The sequence below is a fragment of the Sycon ciliatum genome, chromosome 13 (genome assembly GCF_964019385.1).
Source record: "Sycon ciliatum chromosome 13, ocSycCili1.1, whole genome shotgun sequence".
NCBI lineage: Eukaryota > Metazoa > Porifera > Calcarea > Leucosolenida > Sycettidae > Sycon > Sycon ciliatum.
Genome location: NC_088655.1, coordinates 2,569,038 through 2,591,537, shown reverse-complemented (window position 1 = coordinate 2,591,537; position 22,500 = coordinate 2,569,038). Strand labels below are relative to the sequence as shown.

General features: G+C 52.5%; 1 protein-coding gene across 1 annotated transcript in view; it reads left to right on the top strand.

Annotated features, from left to right (window-relative positions):
- LOC135829993 (WD repeat and FYVE domain-containing protein 3-like) overlaps positions 1–22,500 on the top strand; it is a 112,354-nt gene that overhangs the window by 42,922 nt on the left and 46,932 nt on the right. Inside the window, exons 41-50 of the mRNA XM_065342385.1 lie at positions 699–748; positions 1,187–1,219; positions 1,996–2,092; positions 2,567–2,653; positions 3,015–3,095; positions 4,740–4,872; positions 7,872–7,960; positions 15,024–15,345; positions 15,886–15,959; positions 17,042–17,116. Coding sequence (XP_065198457.1) covers positions 699–748; positions 1,187–1,219; positions 1,996–2,092; positions 2,567–2,653; positions 3,015–3,095; positions 4,740–4,872; positions 7,872–7,960; positions 15,024–15,345; positions 15,886–15,959; positions 17,042–17,116 — 1,041 coding nt within the window. The remainder of the gene's footprint in view (positions 1–698; positions 749–1,186; positions 1,220–1,995; positions 2,093–2,566; positions 2,654–3,014; positions 3,096–4,739; positions 4,873–7,871; positions 7,961–15,023; positions 15,346–15,885; positions 15,960–17,041; positions 17,117–22,500) is intronic.

The window sequence follows — 22,500 nt, the reverse complement described above, 5'->3', positions numbered from 1 at the left end:
AGAGTGAAAGATTGTGCTCTTTGACCCTCCATAGTTCCTCTGAGAGAGTGTCTGGGAGATAGGTAGCTTGGAAATGGCCGTAGAACGTGCTTTCCTGGACGCAATATTCAGCCATTTCTACTGTCTTCTTCAACTTGATTTATTTCGAAAAAAATGTTCTTTTCCACGATTTCTGCACTGGACGCGTTTGGGATCGAAAATCTCACCTGCGCAGACTGGCTGCGCAGTTCACGCGCTGAGATCCCTACTGTTGGTGAAACCTGTATTATGCTGACCGCTCCAGGGACCTTACAGATGTGATGGCTATGCACTACAGGTGGTCTCCTTATACATGGCTCATGTGACTGGGGATAGCAGTCAAATGTTTGTGTTATTACATACTTCTATTTAGTCAATGCCGGAGAAATCACGACCAATCACTGTGGGGTGATGTGTTCAGTGCGCAATGTGGTCGAACAGGGTGCAGGGCCGCCGCGTTTAGCAGTGATCGTACCTGATAATATTCGCGCGTGTGTGTGTGTGTGTGTGTGTGCATGTGCATGCATGCGTGTGTGTGTGTGTGTGTGTGTGTGTGTGTGTGTGTGTGTGTGTGTGTGTGTGTGTGTGTGTGTGTGTGTGTGTGTGTGTGTGTGTGTGTGTGTGTGTGTGCGTGCTTGTGTACGTGTTCATATGCATCCATGTGTATTTCTTGGCTCCAGGAGGTTTGTGATGTGTTGAAGATCCAAGATGTACCCAACTTCCCAGCAAGGTACTGGTCATTGCTTGTGCCAATAGCACATGTAGATGCTGTACCTAGACATGTACAACTTTAGTGACTGCCTAGCTTTTACCTGCATTGCCTTGTGCAATTCAAGGCGTGTATTGGCCTGCTGTAGGATTCTCGTTCTGCCGCTGTGGGCGGAAGAATGGCAGTCCAGCAACATGTGTGTGTGTGTGTGTGTGTGTGTGTGTGTGTGTGTGTGTGTGTGTGTGTGTGTGTGTGTGTGTGTGTGTGTGTGTGTGTGCATGTGTGTCCGTGCGTATGTGTGTGCATGTGTACATGCATGAGTTCATGTGCGCGCACGCGCGAACGCACCCGTGTGTGTGTGTGTATGTGTGTGTGTGTGTGCGTACGTGTGTGTGTGTGTTTGTGTGTGTGTGTTGTGCATGATATTTTAACCTATTTCCACTGCCCAACCCAATGCAGTCTTCACTCACCGGAGCTGATTGTCTCCACAAGGTAAGAGTGTGTTGATGTCTTTAGCAGAGCATGGCAGTATCGGTAACCTTTTCCCCCTCTCCCCTGACAAAGCTTTGCACAGCAAAAGTACTTATAAACCCAGAATATTGTTTAGTACATGCTTACTTCGTATACGTGCATTCCTACTTTTGCTAAATCAAAATGCGAATGAAATTACTGATTCAAAGTTCTGAGGGATGCCTCAAGCAGCTTCAATGAATGAGTCGTGAAATTACTGTAAATCAACAAATTTTGGCCAGTGAGAAACTTTGGCTGATCTTGAAATGTAACTTCTGGCCGTCATCAGACTTTGGCCGATTGGGGTTTTCGAAAAAGAAATCCATCAGAAGTCGTTGCTCTCACATATAAAATATGCAGCCATGGCTCAATCATGCATCATTTGCCTCTATGAAACACTTTGGCCTGCGATTTCCTTTGGTCGTCTGGTGCCCAGCGGCGAAATTAAATCGGCTGCGAAACTAAGAGTTGATTTGCAGTACCGATGTCACTCATACCGACGGGGCTCAATCTTTCTGTACGATTACATGCACAGAGAAACCTGTCTAAGACGACCACTCAAGGGACATTCAAAATGTTGTCTCCATTGCCAGGTGGTCTCCTTATCCAGGGTCATTTGACTGGTAGTAGCATCTCTTGGTCCTGGTTACAGTGGTCTTCTGGGACAGGTGGTCACCTTATCCGAGTGGTCACTGCCTTGACAGGTGGTTTACTGTATCTTGTGACACGTTGTGTTTGATACGGTGTTCACTGTTCAGAGCTTCACTGGCAGATCAGGATCAGAAGATCTGGCTGAACTACATCACCGGCGAAGACAAGTATCAGGATTCGCTGGCTCCGTCATCCAGTCTGGCTGTGAGTGTGGTGCACCACTATACAGAGTCTGATACCGTTCACTGGGATCACTGTACCGGTGCCACGGCCGCCAGTGTTGGCAAGGGCGCAGATGTTTGTATTTGTATTATGGATTCTCCACAGGCCTTAGCCTAAATCGAGGGAGTCTATGTTGCCTGGTGATTTGGAGTGCACCACAGAGGTCACTCTACTCCCCCTCCCTTGGATGGTTTGTGATTTGGAGTGAACTGCAGTGGTCACTCCCCCCGCCCCCGCCCCCAGATGCCTGGTGATTTAGAGTGAGGTAGTCATTTGCTCTCCCTCTCCCCCTGGATACCTGCCTGGTGATTTGTAGTGCACACATTGGGGGGGGGGGGGGGGGGGGGTTGAACACTGCTCTATGGAATGTTGTGTGGCACTCCTTTACACCATGTCAACTTCTTTGGTACCTCTGCTCTGATGTCTCGTGTCTTGTGTTCTTGTGTGGATGTGCAGGGCAAGACAGCGAATCGTCGCAAGGGCATGTTCTTCCGGCGTGCCAAGTCTGAGGATAGACAAGATGTAGATCCTGCGCAACTTGAGGTGAGTAGAGTGACAGTGAGGTATCTTGAGAAAGCCTTGAGATGAGTAGATACCGTACTTCCACACATAGAAACACATGTGCTTATATGTGAACACTATTGGTGGAACACCGGGGAGCTGAATATACTGCTAAGCATAGTGAGGACACCGTTGTTTAGGACACAGAAAGACCGTTATTGCACATATAAGCGCATGAGCTTCTACCCGAACATGTTCACATAGCAAAACATATTTTTTGTAGCAAATTTTCACTTATACGTGTATACGCGCGCGCGCGCGCGTGTGTGTGTGTGTGTGTGTGTGTGTGTGTGTGTGTGTGTGTGTGTGTGTGTGTACGTACGTGTGCTTGTGTTATGCCTAGGTTCTGCTGCACGTTCAAAGCTGTGAAAACCTGGCGCTGGTCAAGTCGCACATTTCTCTCAAGCGCCGTGGCTTACAAGTGGTAAGTACCACATGTACCTGCTCCTCGACATCAGGTGTTCTGACTCAATGGGACCAATGGTACTACCTTATTTTCTGGGGTATAAGCCACACTGGAGTATAAGCCACATTGGACTATAAGCCACACTGGAGTACTGTATAACACCTTTATTTCGGTGTAATTTAAATTTCGGTAACTTCGGTACTGGTCCTGGATCACCTAATTTAACATTACACCTAAATTTTCCGAAATACCAAAATATGTAAAAATCATGAAAATCACTGTCAAATTAAAAAAATCAACTTGTATACTGGTATACCGGTAGTACATTGTACATACATAACATGTACCGGTATACATATGTGGAGCCTTTTGGCCTTGCTTGGCGGAGATATTAGTGCAAGAGCGTTTTTTTTTTTTTTTTTTTTTTTTTTTTGGTGCCATGCACACCGAATTTATCCTTACACCGAAAGGTCAGGGGTTGGCTTTTACTTTTACCGAAATTTTACAACACCGAAAATAAGGTGATATACAGTATAAGCCACACTGGAGTATAAGCCACACTGGAGTATAAGCCACACTGGAGTATAAGCCGCACTGGAGTATAAGCCAGACTGGAGTATAAGCCACACTGGAGTATAAGCCACACTGGAGTATAAGCCACACTGGAGTATAAGCCACACTGGAGTATAAGCCACACTGGAGTATAAGCCACACTGGAGTTTAAGCCACACTGGAGTATAAGCCACACCGGAGTATGAGCTGCACTGGAGTATAAGCCACACTGGAGTATAAGCCACACTGGAGTATAAGCCACACTGGAGTTTAAGCCACACTGGAGTATAAGCCACACTGGAGTATAAGCCACACCGGAGTATAAGCCACACTGGAGTATAAGCCACACCGGAGTATAAGCCACACTGGAGTATAAGCCACACTGGAGTATAAGCCACACCGGAGTATGAGCTGCACTGGAGTATAAGCCACACTGGAGTATAAGCCACACTGGAGTATAAGCCACACTGGAGTTTAAGCCACACTGGAGTATAAGCCACACTGGAGTATAAGCCACACCGGAGTATAAGCCACACTGGAGTATAAGCCACACCGGAGTATAAGCCACACTGGAGTATAAGCCACACTGGAGTATAAGCCACACCGGAGTATAAGCCACACTGGAGTATGGGCTGCACTTCCCATTTTTTTGTCACGAAATACAGACATCTACCCTATTCATCACCTTTTAATTTGATCATCATAGTGTAAGGCGCACCCTCCTTTTTTCTGGGTCAATTTTGAGTGTTCAAAGTGCGGCTTATACCCTGGAAAATAGGCAACCTAAGGCCTGTTTGGGTATTCACTTCAATGAAGACAACACAACAGTGTGCGTTTGTGTGTGTGTGTGTGTGTGTGTGTGTGTGTGTGCACGTGCACGTGCGCGTGTGTGTGTGTGTATGTATGTATGTACTCAATCTGCGGACAGCATGCCGTTTCGTTCTTTGTGAACTCATCAGCGCAGCACAGAGAAAATAAGGCCGAACCTGATAAAAAGTTATTTTTCCAAAGCCAGATAAAACCCAGGCATGTACGTACCTTGCCAGAGTGCTCAAACTGACAAGTCAGTGAGCATGTGTATGTGTATGCATGTGTTTGTTTATACTGCAGGCATCGCTGCAAGCCAATCGCTATGCATTGCAGGAGTGGCGCAGGGTGGAGGGCGAGCTACTGCGTGAGCGTGGCATATGGGGACCCAGCGAGCAGTCTGCACTCAGCAAGTGGAAGCTGGATCTAATGGAAGGTTAGTGCACACGCACGCATGCACGCACACACATACTCAAGCATGCACACACATACACTCAAGCACGCACTCAAGCACGCAAGCACACACACGCATGCGCTGGTAAGATTTTTTTGCCAGAATATTGTGCCTGTGGTGTTCATGACAGGAACGAGCATCTCTTGTTGGTGACCAGCTTGGGTAAGGGCCAGGTTCCACTGCGGCTCCGCTGCTCACCGTGACCGCGGCTTGCTCAGATTTGCCCCTGGAGGCGGGAAAATCGCTTTCGTTGCGGAGAGAAAACATGTGCCAGTTATACCAATAGTCCAGGATGGTGCATGGCATACTGCGCTGGGTCAACTGTCCGCTGCTGCTTAGTGGGGCAGTGGGGCAGTTCCAGCGCTCGCACACGTTGTGGAGAGCACAGGCAACAACAACGACATCAGCAGCAAAACCGGGATCCCTAATGTTGCTGCGAACTAAAATCCGGAAGCGCCTTTGAGTCTTCTAGAAGCTTGCTCGACCACGCGCCTAGTCCGAATCAGACGGTAGTTGAATGACTGCTGCTGTGCAGGGGTGACTGGAGTGGTGAAACACTTCATTGTGAAGGTGTTCAGGGCAAATGCAGAGTCGGCAACCAGATAGTTGTATAGTATTGCCAGTTGACCGATGAGCAGTGGGTTGGACACCAACCATGTCTTGTCCACAATGTTCTGCCATGGTGCAGACGGCGCAAACGCTGCGGCCTCACCGACGGATCCCGGTTGCCCACGGCTGAGGTTTGTGAATACCCCTCTGGCATCGCGCACAGCGCTCAGGATCATGATGGATGGGCAGTTCATGTAGCACCAGTACACATCACTGTGTGCCACAAGCAGGAGTCTGAAACGACCGAAGAAGACAGCGAGAAGCTTCTTCTTTTTCAGGCAACGAGCCATTGCCAGCATTTTGACAGTCACACAACTCTTGAAGCTCCGCAAGGACACCAACACACCACCAACTACGAACTATACTTCGCTGAATCGAAAATCGATTTCGTTGTTTCATTGCGGAGTGAAAATAAGTAGCAGTAGTACAGCTGTTGTACGCAACAGTCCAGTAGCACCAACAGTGCATAACCTGGGGGCATGTACCATTGTAACCTCGGTAGTGCCTTCAAGGTATACGCGATCAAAATACGTCATCAAAACAAAGGTTACCTTAGAAATCAACTGCTCCCGCAGTTGCGCCCAATCGTACATAAGCCTGGTTTTAGTGTTGACACACATAGAAATACCTGGTTTGAATAGAAGCCTGATGTAAATAGAAGCCTAGCCCTGACATCGGCTTCGACAGGAGTAAGCCCGGCTTTAATACGCGAAATTACGGTACATCAAATTGATCAGTGTAACATCATAAAAAGTTTGTGTTCAAGGAGAGAAAACACAGTCACATCGATCGGGGAACTGATTTTTTTCATCGGTTCCATACTCCTTTGACTACGACGATATATTCATACATGAGAGAATAGAAACTTCAGCGCGTGTTATTTGGCACGCACGTTGGAAAACAACGCGCGTGACCTGCAGCTCACGTCGAAATTTGGAGTTCTATGCCAATTTTGAAGCGAAATTGCGTGTCATGTCAAAAATAACGCGCAGCTTAACCTCTCTATAAATGCTGGGAGAAACAGATTGACAAGAACTCCACTGAGCTCAAGAGCACATGTTCGTGACAATATCGTCGCAGTATGGCCTCAACGGATCTTATCATAACGAAGAAATGTGTTAAAACGTTAGATTTACTTCCTCGTTATACATTTACAGACAGAGAAGTAACAGTACAGCAGTTCTGGGATGAGTTCCAATGAAACTACTGGGAAGTTGGAAATGATTCCTGGACATGGACTGGAAAACTCTTTCCCACGGAGAGAGGGGGAGCGCATGGCAATGGTTTTCGCCAGGGAGTCGTCAAATACCGTATTTGACGACTCCCTGGTTTTCGCCCACTGATTGAACCGGGGGTGTAGCTGGTCCCTCTTTTAAGGGAGGGGAGGGGGGGGGGGGGGGGGGAGGTGCGCGGCTGCATATGATTGTGCAGGATGGCTGGTGCATGTCATTCATAGTCATTACGTGCATGCTGAACCTAGGTCGAAATTTTCACGTGCCCCTCATGCCCCATGCGGGCTACGCATCTGGATTCTGTGGTACTGCCATCCCTGCTACAGCATACGATCTGTGAGATTCTGCTACGTATGCTACGCCGGGCATTATAAATTATTATCTTGAGTTTCTTGACCCAAAAGCAGCACCACAGAAGTGATAGGGAAAGGCAGGAAGTGACAGGAAAACAAGAAGTGGATCAGAAACCCTGGATATCACTTTGCCTTGGACTTGCGGTTTTCAGCACTTCTTGATTGAAAGAGAAAAAGTCTTATACAAGAGGATTCTTGCTGGGTGGGCTCTAAGGGACCGTCCATAATTGTCAATCTTTTACCCCAAACAAAAAAAGTTTCGTTTATGGGTGGGTCGAGGAGAGTTTCGTTCTGAAAAAAACCGGTAGGCTAAAATCCATCCATTCTATAGCTGTCAAGTCAATATATTTTTCATTCTGTTCGGTGGATGGGTGGGGGAGGGTCATATCTAAACTTTTTCGTTTCTTGAAAATAATCGATTATGCCGGACGGCCCCTTAAACAGAGCGTCAACGTTTGCCAGGTTAGAACAGGAATGAAGCCTAAGGGGCCATCCGTAAATATAGATATTTACATGTATTTAGAAACGAAAACTAGTCGTTTAGGGGGGAGGGAGTTGAGCGCCTGTTCGTTTCTCGAAAAATATCGATGTACATTTTGCATGTGTGAGCATGTCCAGAAAAAAAGATCAAAAACATCGATACTATGTACTATTTGTATGTGTTCGTTTCTCAGGGAGGGAGGTTGAAGGGAAACGACTAGTTTTCGTTTCTAAATAAATATCGGTATTTACGGAAGGCCCCTAACCTGTCTGATGGTGTTTCTTGTTTCTCTGCGTGGGTTTACAGGACCTGGACGCATGCGTAAGAGACTTGTTCTGAACGATAACTTCTATTCACACTACCCATTCCGATCGGAGCAGGACAAACGGATAGAGGTATGTGTGTGTGCGGGTCACTGGTACCATGGTATGATGACATACCTCAATGGTCTGTTTGCTGTGTGTGTGTGTATGTGTGTGTGTGTGTCTGGCCAAAAAAAGCCACTTCATAGCTGTGTGGTGTAGACCAGGCTGAATAGTGGCGGTCAATTCTTCAGCCTTGCAAGCTGTTGAATGGTGCAATCCCAGCACAAGCTGCTATGGCTTCTGCTGTAGCATCGCTATCATCGCCTCTGGCGATGGGCGTCCAATGGTCCAATGGTGTGTGTGTGTGTGTGTGTGTGTGTGTGTGTGTGCAACATCGACGGAGCAGTGCTAATTTCGTCTGGAAGACCTTCACCTGGCGAGGGAGAGTCGTGTCGAAGGGGTGAAGGTGTTGCGATTCTGTTGCTGGGAAATGCAGCTCGCGCGTGGCGTGACGGTTTTTTGGGTGTTAGTTAGTTAGTAGTCAGTTAGGAATTTTGTAGCTCTCATCGTTTGATTAGTTTTTGTTAGTTTTCAGTTCTCAGGGACGACTCTGGGCTTCCAGGGTCGTCCCTGGGACAGTTCCCAGTAGAAGTCCACAGCGGAAAGTCAGCAGAGCAGATTACAGGACGAACTTCGGGTGTCGTCACTCTGACTCTGTTTTCCGCTGTTGGACCCATCGCGAGGCCTTGCAAGCCCGCGAATGGAGCCATCTACCGCACGCAGTAGGAGACGAAAGGAGTTTACCCTGAGCGTTGGGACGTGGAATGTCCGCTCGTTGCTGGAAAGTGAAGGACCCGTCCAAACAGCATCCACTCGACATCAAGTGGCTGACGATAAGAAAATTTATCGGATAATTCAAATTTTCAAACGTCTTGGATTGGAAATAGTTTGTCTTCAAGAGACCTACTGGCTGGATAAGAACGTTTACAACATCGACGGAGCAGTGCTAATTTCGTCTGGAAGACCTTCACCTGGCGAGGGAGAGTCGTGTCGAAGGGGTGAAGGTGTTGCGATTCTGTTGCTGGGAAATGCAGCTCGCGCGTGGCGTGACGGCGGTTGTCAATACGACGCCCGCAGCTCTCGGATTGTGTCAGCGCGATTGAAGTTTGATATTCATGGGTGTTCACCGGTATGGTATACTGTCATCTCCGCATATGCTCCGACGTTCGCCAGCAAGCGAATTGCCAAGGAACAGTTCTTTGCGGACTTGCAAGCGACTTTGCCACGGATGGGCACAGAAAAGTTTATTCTGTTGGGTGACTTCAACGCCAGAGTTGGATCCCGTACGCATGCTGACGCTGATGAGTGGTCACGTGTACGGGGCCCACATGGAGTGGGTGAGATGAACTCTGCAGGACGTGAGCTGTTGGATTTTCTTGCAACTATTCAGGCGATGGTGTGTAACACATGGTTCTGCAAGACAGAGGATAGGAAGTGGACCTGGCAACATCCAAGGTCAAAGAGATTTCATTGTATTGATTTTGTCATCACGTCACAAGCTGACTACCACCAATGTATTGATGCTCAAGTTATAAGAAGTGCGGAATGTGGGAGCGACCACAACCTGGTGGCTGCGCGTTTTGTAGTAGGCCGTCTGCAGCGCCGCTCGCGTTGTGTGCAAACGAAGAAATGTAAGCGGTTTGATGTTGCACGTTTGAAGGATGTCCACAGCACTGACTCATCTGGAAACATCACACGAGTTGCTGATGTCTATCGTGAATGCCTCACAAACAGTCTGCAACAGCCGAATGAACATACCACCGTTGAATGCAAATGGTCGAGGTTGCGCACCGCGGTCACCGAGTCTGCAGAGGAGACCCTCGGTTTTCAGAAACGTCGTCAACCAGATTGGTTTACTGAGAGCAAAGATACCCTCGAACCCTTGTTGAATGAAAGGAATCAGCGATATCAAGAATGGATTTCAAGTGGCAGGTCTGATGACACGTGGAACAGGTTCAAGGCTGCCAGGAGTAAGGCAAGAGCTGCTGTCCGCTCTGCCAAGAACTCCTGGTTCACCAACAAAGCCAAATCTCTTGATGGTGCACGGTTCAGTTCCTCACGGGTGTGGGCATGTGTTAAGGATATGCAGGCTGCCAAGCAGGGATTACGCCCTGTGTCTACTACCGCTATTAGGGATGCAAATGGCAACATCTGCAAATCTGTGGAGGAACAAGGTGGACGATGGTACCAACATTTCGATGGCGTACTCAACATCCCTAGCACATTTGATCCATGTGCCATTGACGAAATAGACCAGCAGCCTATCAACCAGAACATCGCTGGCAAGCCGGATGCAGCAGAGGTGGCGCGAGGTATTCGACAACTCAGCAACGGCAAGGCCTCTGGCGCCTCAGCTATCCTGCCTGAGTTGGTCAAAGCGGGTGGTGAGAGTTTCATGGAGGCACTGTTGGATCTGTTGCACCATGTCTGGGATGACGAGGCTGTTCCGCAGGAATGGGTAGACTGCAACCTTGTGCCAATCCCAAAGAAAGGTAACCTCTCATTGTGTGATAATTGGCGTGGCATATCACTCCTGGATGTTGTTGGGAAAGTTGCTGCTCGAGTACTTCAGTCCAGATTACAGATTATTGCGGAGAATATTCTACCCGACTCCCAGTGCGGCTTTCGTAAGGGTCGATCTTGCACAGACATGGTGTTTGCAGTTCGCCAAGTCCTGGAGAAGTTGTACGAACATCGCTGCCCGGGATACGTTGTCTTTGTTGATTTACGTAAGGCGTACGACTCAGTAAACCGTGAATGCATGTGGCTGATTCTCGCGAAGGCAGGGGTCCCTAGTAACATCGTAAACATCATCAAGTCGTTTCACACCTCCATGTCGGCTACTCTCTCCATCGGGTCAACACCCATCCAACCCATTGCAGTGAAGAGTGGTTTGCGGCAGGGCTGTTGTATGGCACCAGTCTTATTCAACATATTCATGTGGGCTGTTTTCCAGAGATGGTCCAGAGTGGTCGAGCATGTGCCTGGTATCGGCGTCCCGTTGGCATTCAATCCTGGGGGCTCGCTTTATTTCAAGAGAAAGCGTACTGACGATCAGACTACCATCAACGACTGCCAGTTCGCTGACGACTCTGCACTGTTTGCCACTACCCGTACTGCTGCTGCTCTTGCTCTGGATATGTTCATCGATGTCTCGTCTGCATTTGGTCTGACCGTCAATCTGGACAAGACCAAATTTATGGCGGTTGGCTATGGTATCACGGATGATGACCGACTTCCTCTTCCTGTGAAGAATGGCACATTGGAATGTGTGCGTGAGTTCCGATACCTGGGTGCTGTTATCCATGATTCTGGCCGATCTCACAAAGATGTATCGACCCGTGTTTCATCTGCCTCCCGTGCTTTTGGAGCGCTCCGTCATGCTGTCTTCAATGACCACAATCTCTCTCTGCGCACCAAGCGTCTGGTTTTCGAGGCCTGTGTTCTGTCCTTACTGCTCTATTGTGCGGAGACGTGGGTACCGCTGCAAAGTGATGTGCAACGGATCACGACCTTCTACTACCGGTCGCTTCTTTCCATCATGAGTGTTGCACAGCGGGATGTGTGGGACTTGAAGATAGCCAAGGACACCATTCTGAAAACATGGAATGCAGCAAACCCACTGGATATCCCCGACCGCCTCATGCAGAGAAGACTGGAATGGCTTGGGCACGTGGTACGCATGCCTGAGGAGCGGATGCCGCGGATGTTGTTGTTTGGCACATTGCTGCCACCACGCCCAGCGTGTGGCCCGCGGAAACGATGGCGAGACGCAATTAGGGTCGACCTGCGACGAATAAACATCGCCGACGAGTCATGGTTTGACACAGCGCAGGAACGATCTGAGTGGCGGCAAGCTTATCGAGCAATACAACCAGCTCAGAAACCGGCTCGGGAGATAGTCTGCGAGGTGTGCCGGCGTGCATTTGCTCGGCAGCAAGATATCGCCCGCCACAAGTGCATCATGGAACGGCGTAAACCAGTCCAGCAGCAAGCCAACAGCCGCCAGTGCTCCCAGTGTCACCGATGGTTTCGGAGTGCGGGTGGCATTGCAGTCCATCGCTGTGTCCAGTCCAATTCTGCCCCGAATGTTGCCAATGCCACAAGCTCTTCACCTGTACGCCTATGTATTCGGAAACCGTGCTGTACCGCTCACTGTCCCATTTGTGAACGCTGCTGTAAGTCGATCCGGGGCTTTGCTATCCACAACTGCAACCGATCCACCAGGCGCCCAACTGCTGATGAAAGGGACAAGTTCCAATTGCAATGTCAGAATTGCCGGAGGCGTTTCAAAAGGCGAAACGACTTATCCCGTCACCAACGCTCATGTCTCCTCTCGTCTCCGTCTCGCTCAACGAGAAACACGTGACCTACATGGCAGTGTATACCAGGACCAGGACCAGGTGTGTGTGTGTGTGTGTGTGTGTGTGTGTGTGTGAAACCGTGGTTGTGCTGATGCCATCTTCTCTGTCCGTCAACTGGTAGAGAAATCATATGAGCATAGATCGAAGCTGTTTTGCGTCTTTGTGGACCTCCGCAAAGCATACGACTCTGTGCCTCGTGAGGCTCTGTGGCAGGCATTGCTTCGGCTCGGTGTCCCCCCTCAGGCTGTGGCTCTCGTGAAGTCGTTCCATACGGACATGTTGGCGTCTGTTCGTGTTGCTGGTGGTTGTACCGATCCGATCTCTGTACAAAATGGTTTACGGCAGGGGTGTGTCATGGCTCCTGTGCTGTTCAACCTGTATTTCGGATTGGTGATGGAGCGGTGGAGGTCTGTTCTCAGGGAGCGCGGCATCGAGTCTGGTGTGGATTTCAGCTTCTTGATTAATGGACAGTTGTTTCCCCGTGCAGCTGGGCGACGTCGACAGTCTCAGACTGGTCATGCTGATGATTTTGAGTTTGCCGATGACGCCGTCCTACTCGCAACAACTCGTGCTGCAGCCGACCTGTCCCTGTCCGCCTTCTGCGATGTGGCATCCAGCTTTGGCCTCACGGTCAGCATGACGAAGACTAAGCTACTGGTCGCGGGCTATGGAGTCGCTGCCGCTGATTGTTCCGATCTGGCAGTTGGCAATGAAAGGGTTGAAGCTGTTACCTCCTTCCCCTATCTTGGATCTGTTATAACTCCGGATTCGCGAGCTCATGCCGATGTCCAGAGCCGCCTTGCGAAGGGTGCCAGGGCCTTTGGCTGTCTTCGGCGGATTTTACATGATCAGAGCCTGAACCTGCCTACTCGACGGCATTTGTATGTGGTATGTGTTCTCACCACGGTTTTGTATGGCTCGGAGTGTTGGACCCCATTGAAGTCGGACTTGGACAAGCTGGACAGGTTCCATCACGCCAACCTACGGTCAATCCTTGGCATTTCGCGCGGCCGCCAGTGGGAGCAGCACATTACATCGGAGCAACTACGCACACAGTGGGGTGACCCTACTCCACTGTCGTGCATGGTACAGCGAAGACGCTTGGAGTGGCTTGGGCACCTAGCTCGGCTTGATAACAATCGGTTACCCAAGCAGTTGCTCTTCGCTCATCTTCCACGAACCCGCCCGTTTTGCGGCCCCCGACATCGCTGGAGGGACGTTGTCCAGGCTGATCTGACTGTGGCCGGTGTGCACAATTGGTTCCAATCAGCCAATGATCGCGGAGAGTGGCGTGACATAGTGTCGGCAGCAGCGGGGGTGAAGGAGCCTGCCCCGAAGACGATTGTGTGCCACGTTTGCGGCCGCCTGTTTCGTCGGCGCGCCGACATGGCCCGGCACAAGTGCACAGCAGTCCGACAGCTCCCCGTATCACAGCAGCCTGGGTCGGTGCAGTGTCCTGCCTGCAGTAGATGGCTCCGGAGCAGGGGTGGGCTTGCAGTGCATAAGTGCCTAGGGAGTGGCAACTGTGACGACCGACCGCCTTTTGATGCTCCTCCTGTTGCCGAGGTCCCGGTGTGTACTGCCTGCCAGCGTACTTTCAAGTCTACTGCTGGCCTCAAGCGCCATCGCTGTGGACCCCGCCCGAAGCGCCCTACAGTGACTGATCGCCAGCACTTTGAACATCGTTGCCGAGTCTGTAGTCAACGTCAGTTTCGGAGGCGACAGGACCTGGAGCGCCATTTGAAGCACTGCCTACCTCTCCCCTAACCTCTCTGACAGTACCTCCCTTTGGGGAGCGGCGTGGCCATTTCTGGCAGCTGTCAATAGTAGTAGTAGTAGTAGTGTGTGTGTGTGTGTGTGTGTGTGTGTGTGTGTGTGTGTGTGTGTGTGTGTGTGTATGCGTGTGTGTGTATGTGTGTGTGTGTGTGTACGGATGACCTTGGTATGATGACTGCACATAGCTTAGTGGAGAGCATCGCTGGCCATGAGCGAGGGTCCCTGTTTCGAGTCCTGGTGATGACAATCAATTTTTTCTTCAGACTTTTCCCGTTTGCAACTTCCCCTCGAACTGATGAAGATCTTGGTACGATCTACGCATGGTGATTTTCAATCCCCGGATGGCTAGCTATTAGCCTTAGCCTTGTTTGGACTCTTTTCGACCTTGCTTGCTAATTCAGTATCTTTACAGCAGAATCCAGTTGCCACTGTAATTGTGGTTGTTGCTCGCTGCTGGCGCTGCTGGTGCGTTTCCTGCTGGTGCTGCTGGTGCGTTTCCTGCTGGTGCTGGTGCTGGTAGTGCTGCTGCTGCTGCTGCTGCTGGTGCTGGTGCTGGTGCTGGTGCTGCTGCTGCTGCTGCTGGTGGTGCTGCTGTTGGTGCTGGTGGTGGTGCTGGTGGTGGTGCTGTTGCTGCTGCTGCTGCTGCTGGTGGTGGTGGTGGTGGTGGTGGTACTGCTGCTGCTACTGGTGGTGCTGGTGGTAGAGGTGCTGGTAGTGCTGGTGTTGCTGGTGGTAGAGGTACTGTTGCTGTTGATGGTCCATGTGCTGCTGTTGATGGTTCAGGTGCTGGTGCTGCTGGTAGAGGTGCTGCTGCTGCTGGTAGAGGTGCTGCTGGTAGAGGTGCTGCTGCTTATGGTTATTGGTTCAGGTGCTGGTGGAGGTGCTGGTAGAGGTGCTGGTGTTCTCATCTTCATAGTTTTGCCTGTGTTCTATTTTTCTATTGCTGTATCCAGGTTCCCGGTAAGAACAAGTTTGCACGCAGTGCGCACAGTAAGATCTACTACCACCACTATGTCACTGGCGACCACCGGGTCAACATCTTTGAAAGCCTGCTCAGCGGAGGCGATGAGGAGAGACAGCGATCTCTCAGCTCCAGTACAAGCGACAGCACTGCGGGCCAGGCGACCAAAGCCACCGACTCGACAGCCGACGCATTGACCAGAACCGCGCCAAGCTCGTCGGAGCGCGGGCGGGACGAAACGCTAACACAGGACGGCGTGCTGAAGCATGTTGCGTCCAAGGACAAGACACCAGCGCGGGACAGATCAAAATCAGGTGAGATTGATTGCGTGGAATGTCGCTTATCCGGTGTTCAGTCATCCGGTATGTCTTGTTATCCAACAGCGCATTGATAGATCATACCCTCTGCTGTCGGCCCTTGCTTACAATATCCGGATAGGGGAGGGAACCGTGTAGTCGAACACACATACTGTATTTATGCAAGACATATGCTGTAAATCGGTAACCAACGATTTTCTTCCGGATGGCGAGGGATCCGGATAAGCGAGGACCGGATAAGCGAGGTCTGCCTGTATACCTACAGTCCTACATCAAGTAAGAGTGGATAGTGAGCATCACAAACGTTGCCTTTACAGTCGACTCCTGGCCCGTTGTGCAGGGGAATTACCGGTAGTTCTTTATAGCCTCGTGTGCGATAATGATTAGTAATGAGCCCAACGAAACCTATGCTCCTCCTGTTGACCGTGTGTAGCTATTATTGCTTGCATGCTCAAACGTGTGTGTTTGTATGTGTGTGTGTGTGCATGTGCGTGTGTGTGTGTTTATGTACATGTATGTGCATGTGCCCATGTCCAGGTGTCGGTGTAGTTGAGCATGTACCCACCATACCCCTCTCACAGGGCAGCAATGAAGCAACCGAGTTTGGACAGGTCAGTTAGTAACACAGTTACCGTATTATCTCTAATATAAGCACGGTCCTTTATTTTTTCAATGTACCTCTGCCCCGTGCTATTAATGGAGACGTTCCTTTATTGGAGACTGTTCCATTATTATTTCAACCTCACTTCATAGGCATGTTGCCATGGCCAAATTCATGTCAGACACACACATTTCAGGGGTTTTTCGCCGGTACAGATAATGAATCTACACTAGTGTGCTTATAATGGAGACTGAGCACTTTATTTTTTGAATGCCGCCCCAAGGTGTTCTATTATTGGAGACATGCTATTATTGGAGACTGTGCTTATATTAGAGATAATACGGTATGCAGAGTGTGTATGTTCTCTATTACTCCGGCTGTTCATGTTAGTCAGAGAGTCATGTAGAGTGCGTACAGTCTGTATTGGTCCTGTTCTGCCTGTCAAATCAGAACGTATACGAAGACACACGGGCGATTGAGATCGCAAGTTGCATGGACCACTTATCACGTAGAACTTCCGAGTCCGAAGAGTCAAAACGTACAGTGTTTTCGGGTACTTTGGTCTCGTGCCGTCTCCCTAGATGCTACCACAGCCTGATTTTCATACTAGTATTACACAAAGTGTGTGAGGTCCTTGCTGCAGCGTAGTGCTCAATACCCTAACACGGGCTGAGCGTACTACACGAGGCAGAACAACAGAGACCAATCTCTTTCTCGTGACTCCGTTGTTACCGGATACTGTATGACCAGATATTTTAAAACATCAATTAAAGGTAACGATCTCCGGATTTTGTGGGTTAGCCAGGTGAAAATTCTAACAAATTCTGTCTCAAAACCGGCAAATCACTGTACATGTACATATCGTTTTGTACATGACGACTTCAGATGTTAACGAATTGTTTAAATTCGTTAAATCGTTAGAATTAAATGTTCGTTAACATTACTGGTCTTACAGTATTTCAGTTAGTTGTGTGCGACGTGGGCAATGGCGTGTTGTCCGTGTATTGATGTGTTGTCCGTGTATTGATGTGTTGTCCGTGTGTTGATGTGATGCATTGCTGCCATCTTGCCACCGTGTTGCCGCGTTCCCAGGGGCAAGTGTTCTCCGTCGGCAAAGGTCAAGACGTTGAGCAGTTTGTCATGAAGGCACTGGATCATGGACACAAAGTAGGTGATAACTGCCTAGCGTGGGCGGGGGGGGGGGGGTATGAATTCAGGCTTTGTTGGAGGCTAAACGACTTTTTGCATTTCACTGCCCTTGCCTTGTATGTGTGTACAGTCGACTCCACTTTGAACAAACTCGCATATAGCGAATTGCGTGATATAGCGAACCATTGTCCATGTGGCATGTCCCTCTTTGAACCCATACAATATTGACCCTTTATAGCGAACAGTTTTCGTTTATAACGAACCAAATCTTGTAGAACTGCATGTAAACCAAGTGCAGTCCTATTGTCATGGGCCACTTGTTAGTCATGACTTGCTGCTTGTATAGTGTGAGTGCATTTCTGTTATAACAAACTTTGGCTATAAAGAACTAATTCTCCTGCACAATGGTGTTGGTTATATCAGGAGTCGACTGTACATGTATGTACAGTGGTGGAAACTGGACCACTGGAAGCAGTTTTTGATTGGTCTAGCAGTAGCAGAGCCTTTCATACTGTGTGTATGACATGGTGGGTGCACGTGCCCTCCTTTCTACACCTTGTCCCACTCAGCACCTGGTAAATCAACCCCGGCCATGATTTCAAAGCAAACTTCCTACCTTTTGTTGTCACTTCAGGATGTAACTGCTCGCATTGTTCAGCATCATGATGTACAATAGAGTGCCATTATCCGCACGCCTTGGGGTGCGGCCTGTCTCCAGGGGGTTAGGATGTGGAAAGCACGCCTTGGGGTGCGGCCTGTCTCCAGGGGGTTAGGATGTGGAAAGCACGCCTTGGGGTGCGGCCTGTCTCCAGGGGGTTAGGATGTGGAAAGCACGCCTTGGGGTGCGGCCTGTCTCCAGGGGGTTAGGATGTGGAAAGCACGCCTTGGGGTGCGGCCTGTCTCCAGGGGGTTAGGATGTGGAAAGCACGCCTTGGGGTGCGGCCTGTCTCCAGGGGGTTAGGATGTGGAAAGCACGCCTTGGGGTGCGGCCTGTCTCCAGGGGGTTAGGATGTGGAAAGCACGCCTTGGGGTGCGGCCTGTCTCCAGGGGGTTAGGATGTGGAAAGCACGCCTTGGGGTGCGGCCTGTCTCCAGGGGGTTAGGATGTGGAAAGCACGCCTTGGGGTGCGGCCTGTCTCCAGGGGGTTAGGATGTGGAAAGCACGCCTTGGGGTGCGGCCTGTCTCCAGGGGGTTAGGATGTGGAAAGCACGCCTTGGGGTGCGGCCTGTCTCCAGGGGGTTAGGATGTGGAAAGCACGCCTTGGGGTGCGGCCTGTCTCCAGGGGGTTAGGATGTGGAAAGCACGCCTTGGGGTGCGGCCTGTCTCCAGGGGGTTAGGATGTGGAAAGCACGCCTTGGGGTGCGGCCTGTCTCCAGGGGGTTAGGATGTGGAAAGCACGCCTTGGGGTGCGGCCTGTCTCCAGGGGGTTAGGATGTGGAAAGCACGCCTTGGGGTGCGGCCTGTCTCCAGGGGGTTAGGATGTGGAAAGCACGCCTTGGGGTGCGGCCTGTCTCCAGGGGGTTAGGATGTGGAAAGCACGCCTTGGGGTGCGGCCTGTCTCCAGGGGGTTAGGATGTGGAAAGCACGCCTTGGGGTGCGGCCTGTCTCCAGGGGGTTAGGATGTGGAAAGCACGCCTTGGGGTGCGGCCTGTCTCCAGGGGGTTAGGATGTGGAAAGCACGCCTTGGGGTGCGGCCTGTCTCCAGGGGGTTAGGATGTGGAAAGCACGCCTTGGGGTGCGGCCTGTCTCCAGGGGGTTAGGATGTGGAAAGCACGCCTTGGGGTGCGGCCTGTCTCCAGGGGGTTAGGATGTGGAAAGCACGCCTTGGGGTGCGGCCTGTCTCCAGGGGGTTAGGATGTGGAAAGCACGCCTTGGGGTGCGGCCTGTCTCCAGGGGGTTAGGATGTGGAAAGCACGCCTTGGGGTGCGGCCTGTCTCCAGGGGGTTAGGATGTGGAAAGCACGCCTTGGGGTGCGGCCTGTCTCCAGGGGGTTAGGATGTGGAAAGCACGCCTTGGGGTGCGGCCTGTCTCCAGGGGGTTAGGATGTGGAAAGCACGCCTTGGGGTGCGGCCTGTCTCCAGGGGGTTAGGATGTGGAAAGCACGCCTTGGGGTGCGGCCTGTCTCCAGGGGGTTAGGATGTGGAAAGCACGCCTTGGGGTGCGGCCTGTCTCCAGGGGGTTAGGATGTGGAAAGCACGCCTTGGGGTGCGGCCTGTCTCCAGGGGGTTAGGATGTGGAAAGCACGCCTTGGGGTGCGGCCTGTCTCCAGGGGGTTAGGATGTGGAAAGCACGCCTTGGGGTGCGGCCTGTCTCCAGGGGGTTAGGATGTGGAAAGCACGCCTTGGGGTGCGGCCTGTCTCCAGGGGGTTAGGATGTGGAAAGCACGCCTTGGGGTGCGGCCTGTCTCCAGGGGGTTAGGATGTGGAAAGCACGCCTTGGGGTGCGGCCTGTCTCCAGGGGGTTAGGATGTGGAAAGCACGCCTTGGGGTGCGGCCTGTCTCCAGGGGGTTAGGATGTGGAAAGCACGCCTTGGGGTGCGGCCTGTCTCCAGGGGGTTAGGATGTGGAAAGCACGCCTTGGGGTGCGGCCTGTCTCCAGGGGGTTAGGATGTGGAAAGCACGCCTTGGGGTGCGGCCTGTCTCCAGGGGGTTAGGATGTGGAAAGCACGCCTTGGGGTGCGGCCTGTCTCCAGGGGGTTAGGATGTGGAAAGCACGCCTTGGGGTGCGGCCTGTCTCCAGGGGGTTAGGATGTGGAAAGCACGCCTTGGGGTGCGGCCTGTCTCCAGGGGGTTAGGATGTGGAAAGCACGCCTTGGGGTGCGGCCTGTCTCCAGGGGGTTAGGATGTGGAAAGCACGCCTTGGGGTGCGGCCTGTCTCCAGGGGGTTAGGATGTGGAAAGCACGCCTTGGGGTGCGGCCTGTCTCCAGGGGGTTAGGATGTGGAAAGCACGCCTTGGGGTGCGGCCTGTCTCCAGGGGGTTAGGATGTGGAAAGCACGCCTTGGGGTGCGGCCTGTCTCCAGGGGGTTAGGATGTGGAAAGCACGCCTTGGGGTGCGGCCTGTCTCCAGGGGGTTAGGATGTGGAAAGCACGCCTTGGGGTGCGGCCTGTCTCCAGGGGGTTAGGATGTGGAAAGCACGCCTTGGGGTGCGGCCTGTCTCCAGGGGGTTAGGATGTGGAAAGCACGCCTTGGGGTGCGGCCTGTCTCCAGGGGGTTAGGATGTGGAAAGCACGCCTTGGGGTGCGGCCTGTCTCCAGGGGGTTAGGATGTGGAAAGCACGCCTTGGGGTGCGGCCTGTCTCCAGGGGGTTAGGATGTGGAAAGCACGCCTTGGGGTGCGGCCTGTCTCCAGGGGGTTAGGATGTGGAAAGCACGCCTTGGGGTGCGGCCTGTCTCCAGGGGGTTAGGATGTGGAAAGCACGCCTTGGGGTGCGGCCTGTCTCCAGGGGGTTAGGATGTGGAAAGCACGCCTTGGGGTGCGGCCTGTCTCCAGGGGGTTAGGATGTGGAAAGCACGCCTTGGGGTGCGGCCTGTCTCCAGGGGGTTAGGATGTGGAAAGCACGCCTTGGGGTGCGGCCTGTCTCCAGGGGGTTAGGATGTGGAAAGCACGCCTTGGGGTGCGGCCTGTCTCCAGGGGGTTAGGATGTGGAAAGCACGCCTTGGGGTGCGGCCTGTCTCCAGGGGGTTAGGATGTGGAAAGCACGCCTTGGGGTGCGGCCTGTCTCCAGGGGGTTAGGATGTGGAAAGCACGCCTTGGGGTGCGGCCTGTCTCCAGGGGGTTAGGATGTGGAAAGCACGCCTTGGGGTGCGGCCTGTCTCCAGGGGGTTAGGATGTGGAAAGCACGCCTTGGGGTGCGGCCTGTCTCCAGGGGGTTAGGATGTGGAAAGCACGCCTTGGGGTGCGGCCTGTCTCCAGGGGGTTAGGATGTGGAAAGCACGCCTTGGGGTGCGGCCTGTCTCCAGGGGGTTAGGATGTGGAAAGCACGCCTTGGGGTGCGGCCTGTCTCCAGGGGGTTAGGATGTGGAAAGCACGCCTTGGGGTGCGGCCTGTCTCCAGGGGGTTAGGATGTGGAAAGCACGCCTTGGGGTGCGGCCTGTCTCCAGGGGGTTAGGATGTGGAAAGCACGCCTTGGGGTGCGGCCTGTCTCCAGGGGGTTAGGATGTGGAAAGCACGCCTTGGGGTGCGGCCTGTCTCCAGGGGGTTAGGATGTGGAAAGCACGCCTTGGGGTGCGGCCTGTCTCCAGGGGGTTAGGATGTGGAAAGCACGCCTTGGGGTGCGGCCTGTCTCCAGGGGGTTAGGATGTGGAAAGCACGCCTTGGGGTGCGGCCTGTCTCCAGGGGGTTAGGATGTGGAAAGCACGCCTTGGGGTGCGGCCTGTCTCCAGGGGGTTAGGATGTGGAAAGCACGCCTTGGGGTGCGGCCTGTCTCCAGGGGGTTAGGATGTGGAAAGCACGCCTTGGGGTGCGGCCTGTCTCCAGGGGGTTAGGATGTGGAAAGCACGCCTTGGGGTGCGGCCTGTCTCCAGGGGGTTAGGATGTGGAAAGCACGCCTTGGGGTGCGGCCTGTCTCCAGGGGGTTAGGATGTGGAAAGCACGCCTTGGGGTGCGGCCTGTCTCCAGGGGGTTAGGATGTGGAAAGCACGCCTTGGGGTGCGGCCTGTCTCCAGGGGGTTAGGATGTGGAAAGCACGCCTTGGGGTGCGGCCTGTCTCCAGGGGGTTAGGATGTGGAAAGCACGCCTTGGGGTGCGGCCTGTCTCCAGGGGGTTAGGATGTGGAAAGCACGCCTTGGGGTGCGGCCTGTCTCCAGGGGGTTAGGATGTGGAAAGCACGCCTTGGGGTGCGGCCTGTCTCCAGGGGGTTAGGATGTGGAAAGCACGCCTTGGGGTGCGGCCTGTCTCCAGGGGGTTAGGATGTGGAAAGCACGCCTTGGGGTGCGGCCTGTCTCCAGGGGGTTAGGATGTGGAAAGCACGCCTTGGGGTGCGGCCTGTCTCCAGGGGGTTAGGATGTGGAAAGCACGCCTTGGGGTGCGGCCTGTCTCCAGGGGGTTAGGATGTGGAAAGCACGCCTTGGGGTGCGGCCTGTCTCCAGGGGGTTAGGATGTGGAAAGCACGCCTTGGGGTGCGGCCTGTCTCCAGGGGGTTAGGATGTGGAAAGCACGCCTTGGGGTGCGGCCTGTCTCCAGGGGGTTAGGATGTGGAAAGCACGCCTTGGGGTGCGGCCTGTCTCCAGGGGGTTAGGATGTGGAAAGCACGCCTTGGGGTGCGGCCTGTCTCCAGGGGGTTAGGATGTGGAAAGCACGCCTTGGGGTGCGGCCTGTCTCCAGGGGGTTAGGATGTGGAAAGCACGCCTTGGGGTGCGGCCTGTCTCCAGGGGGTTAGGATGTGGAAAGCACGCCTTGGGG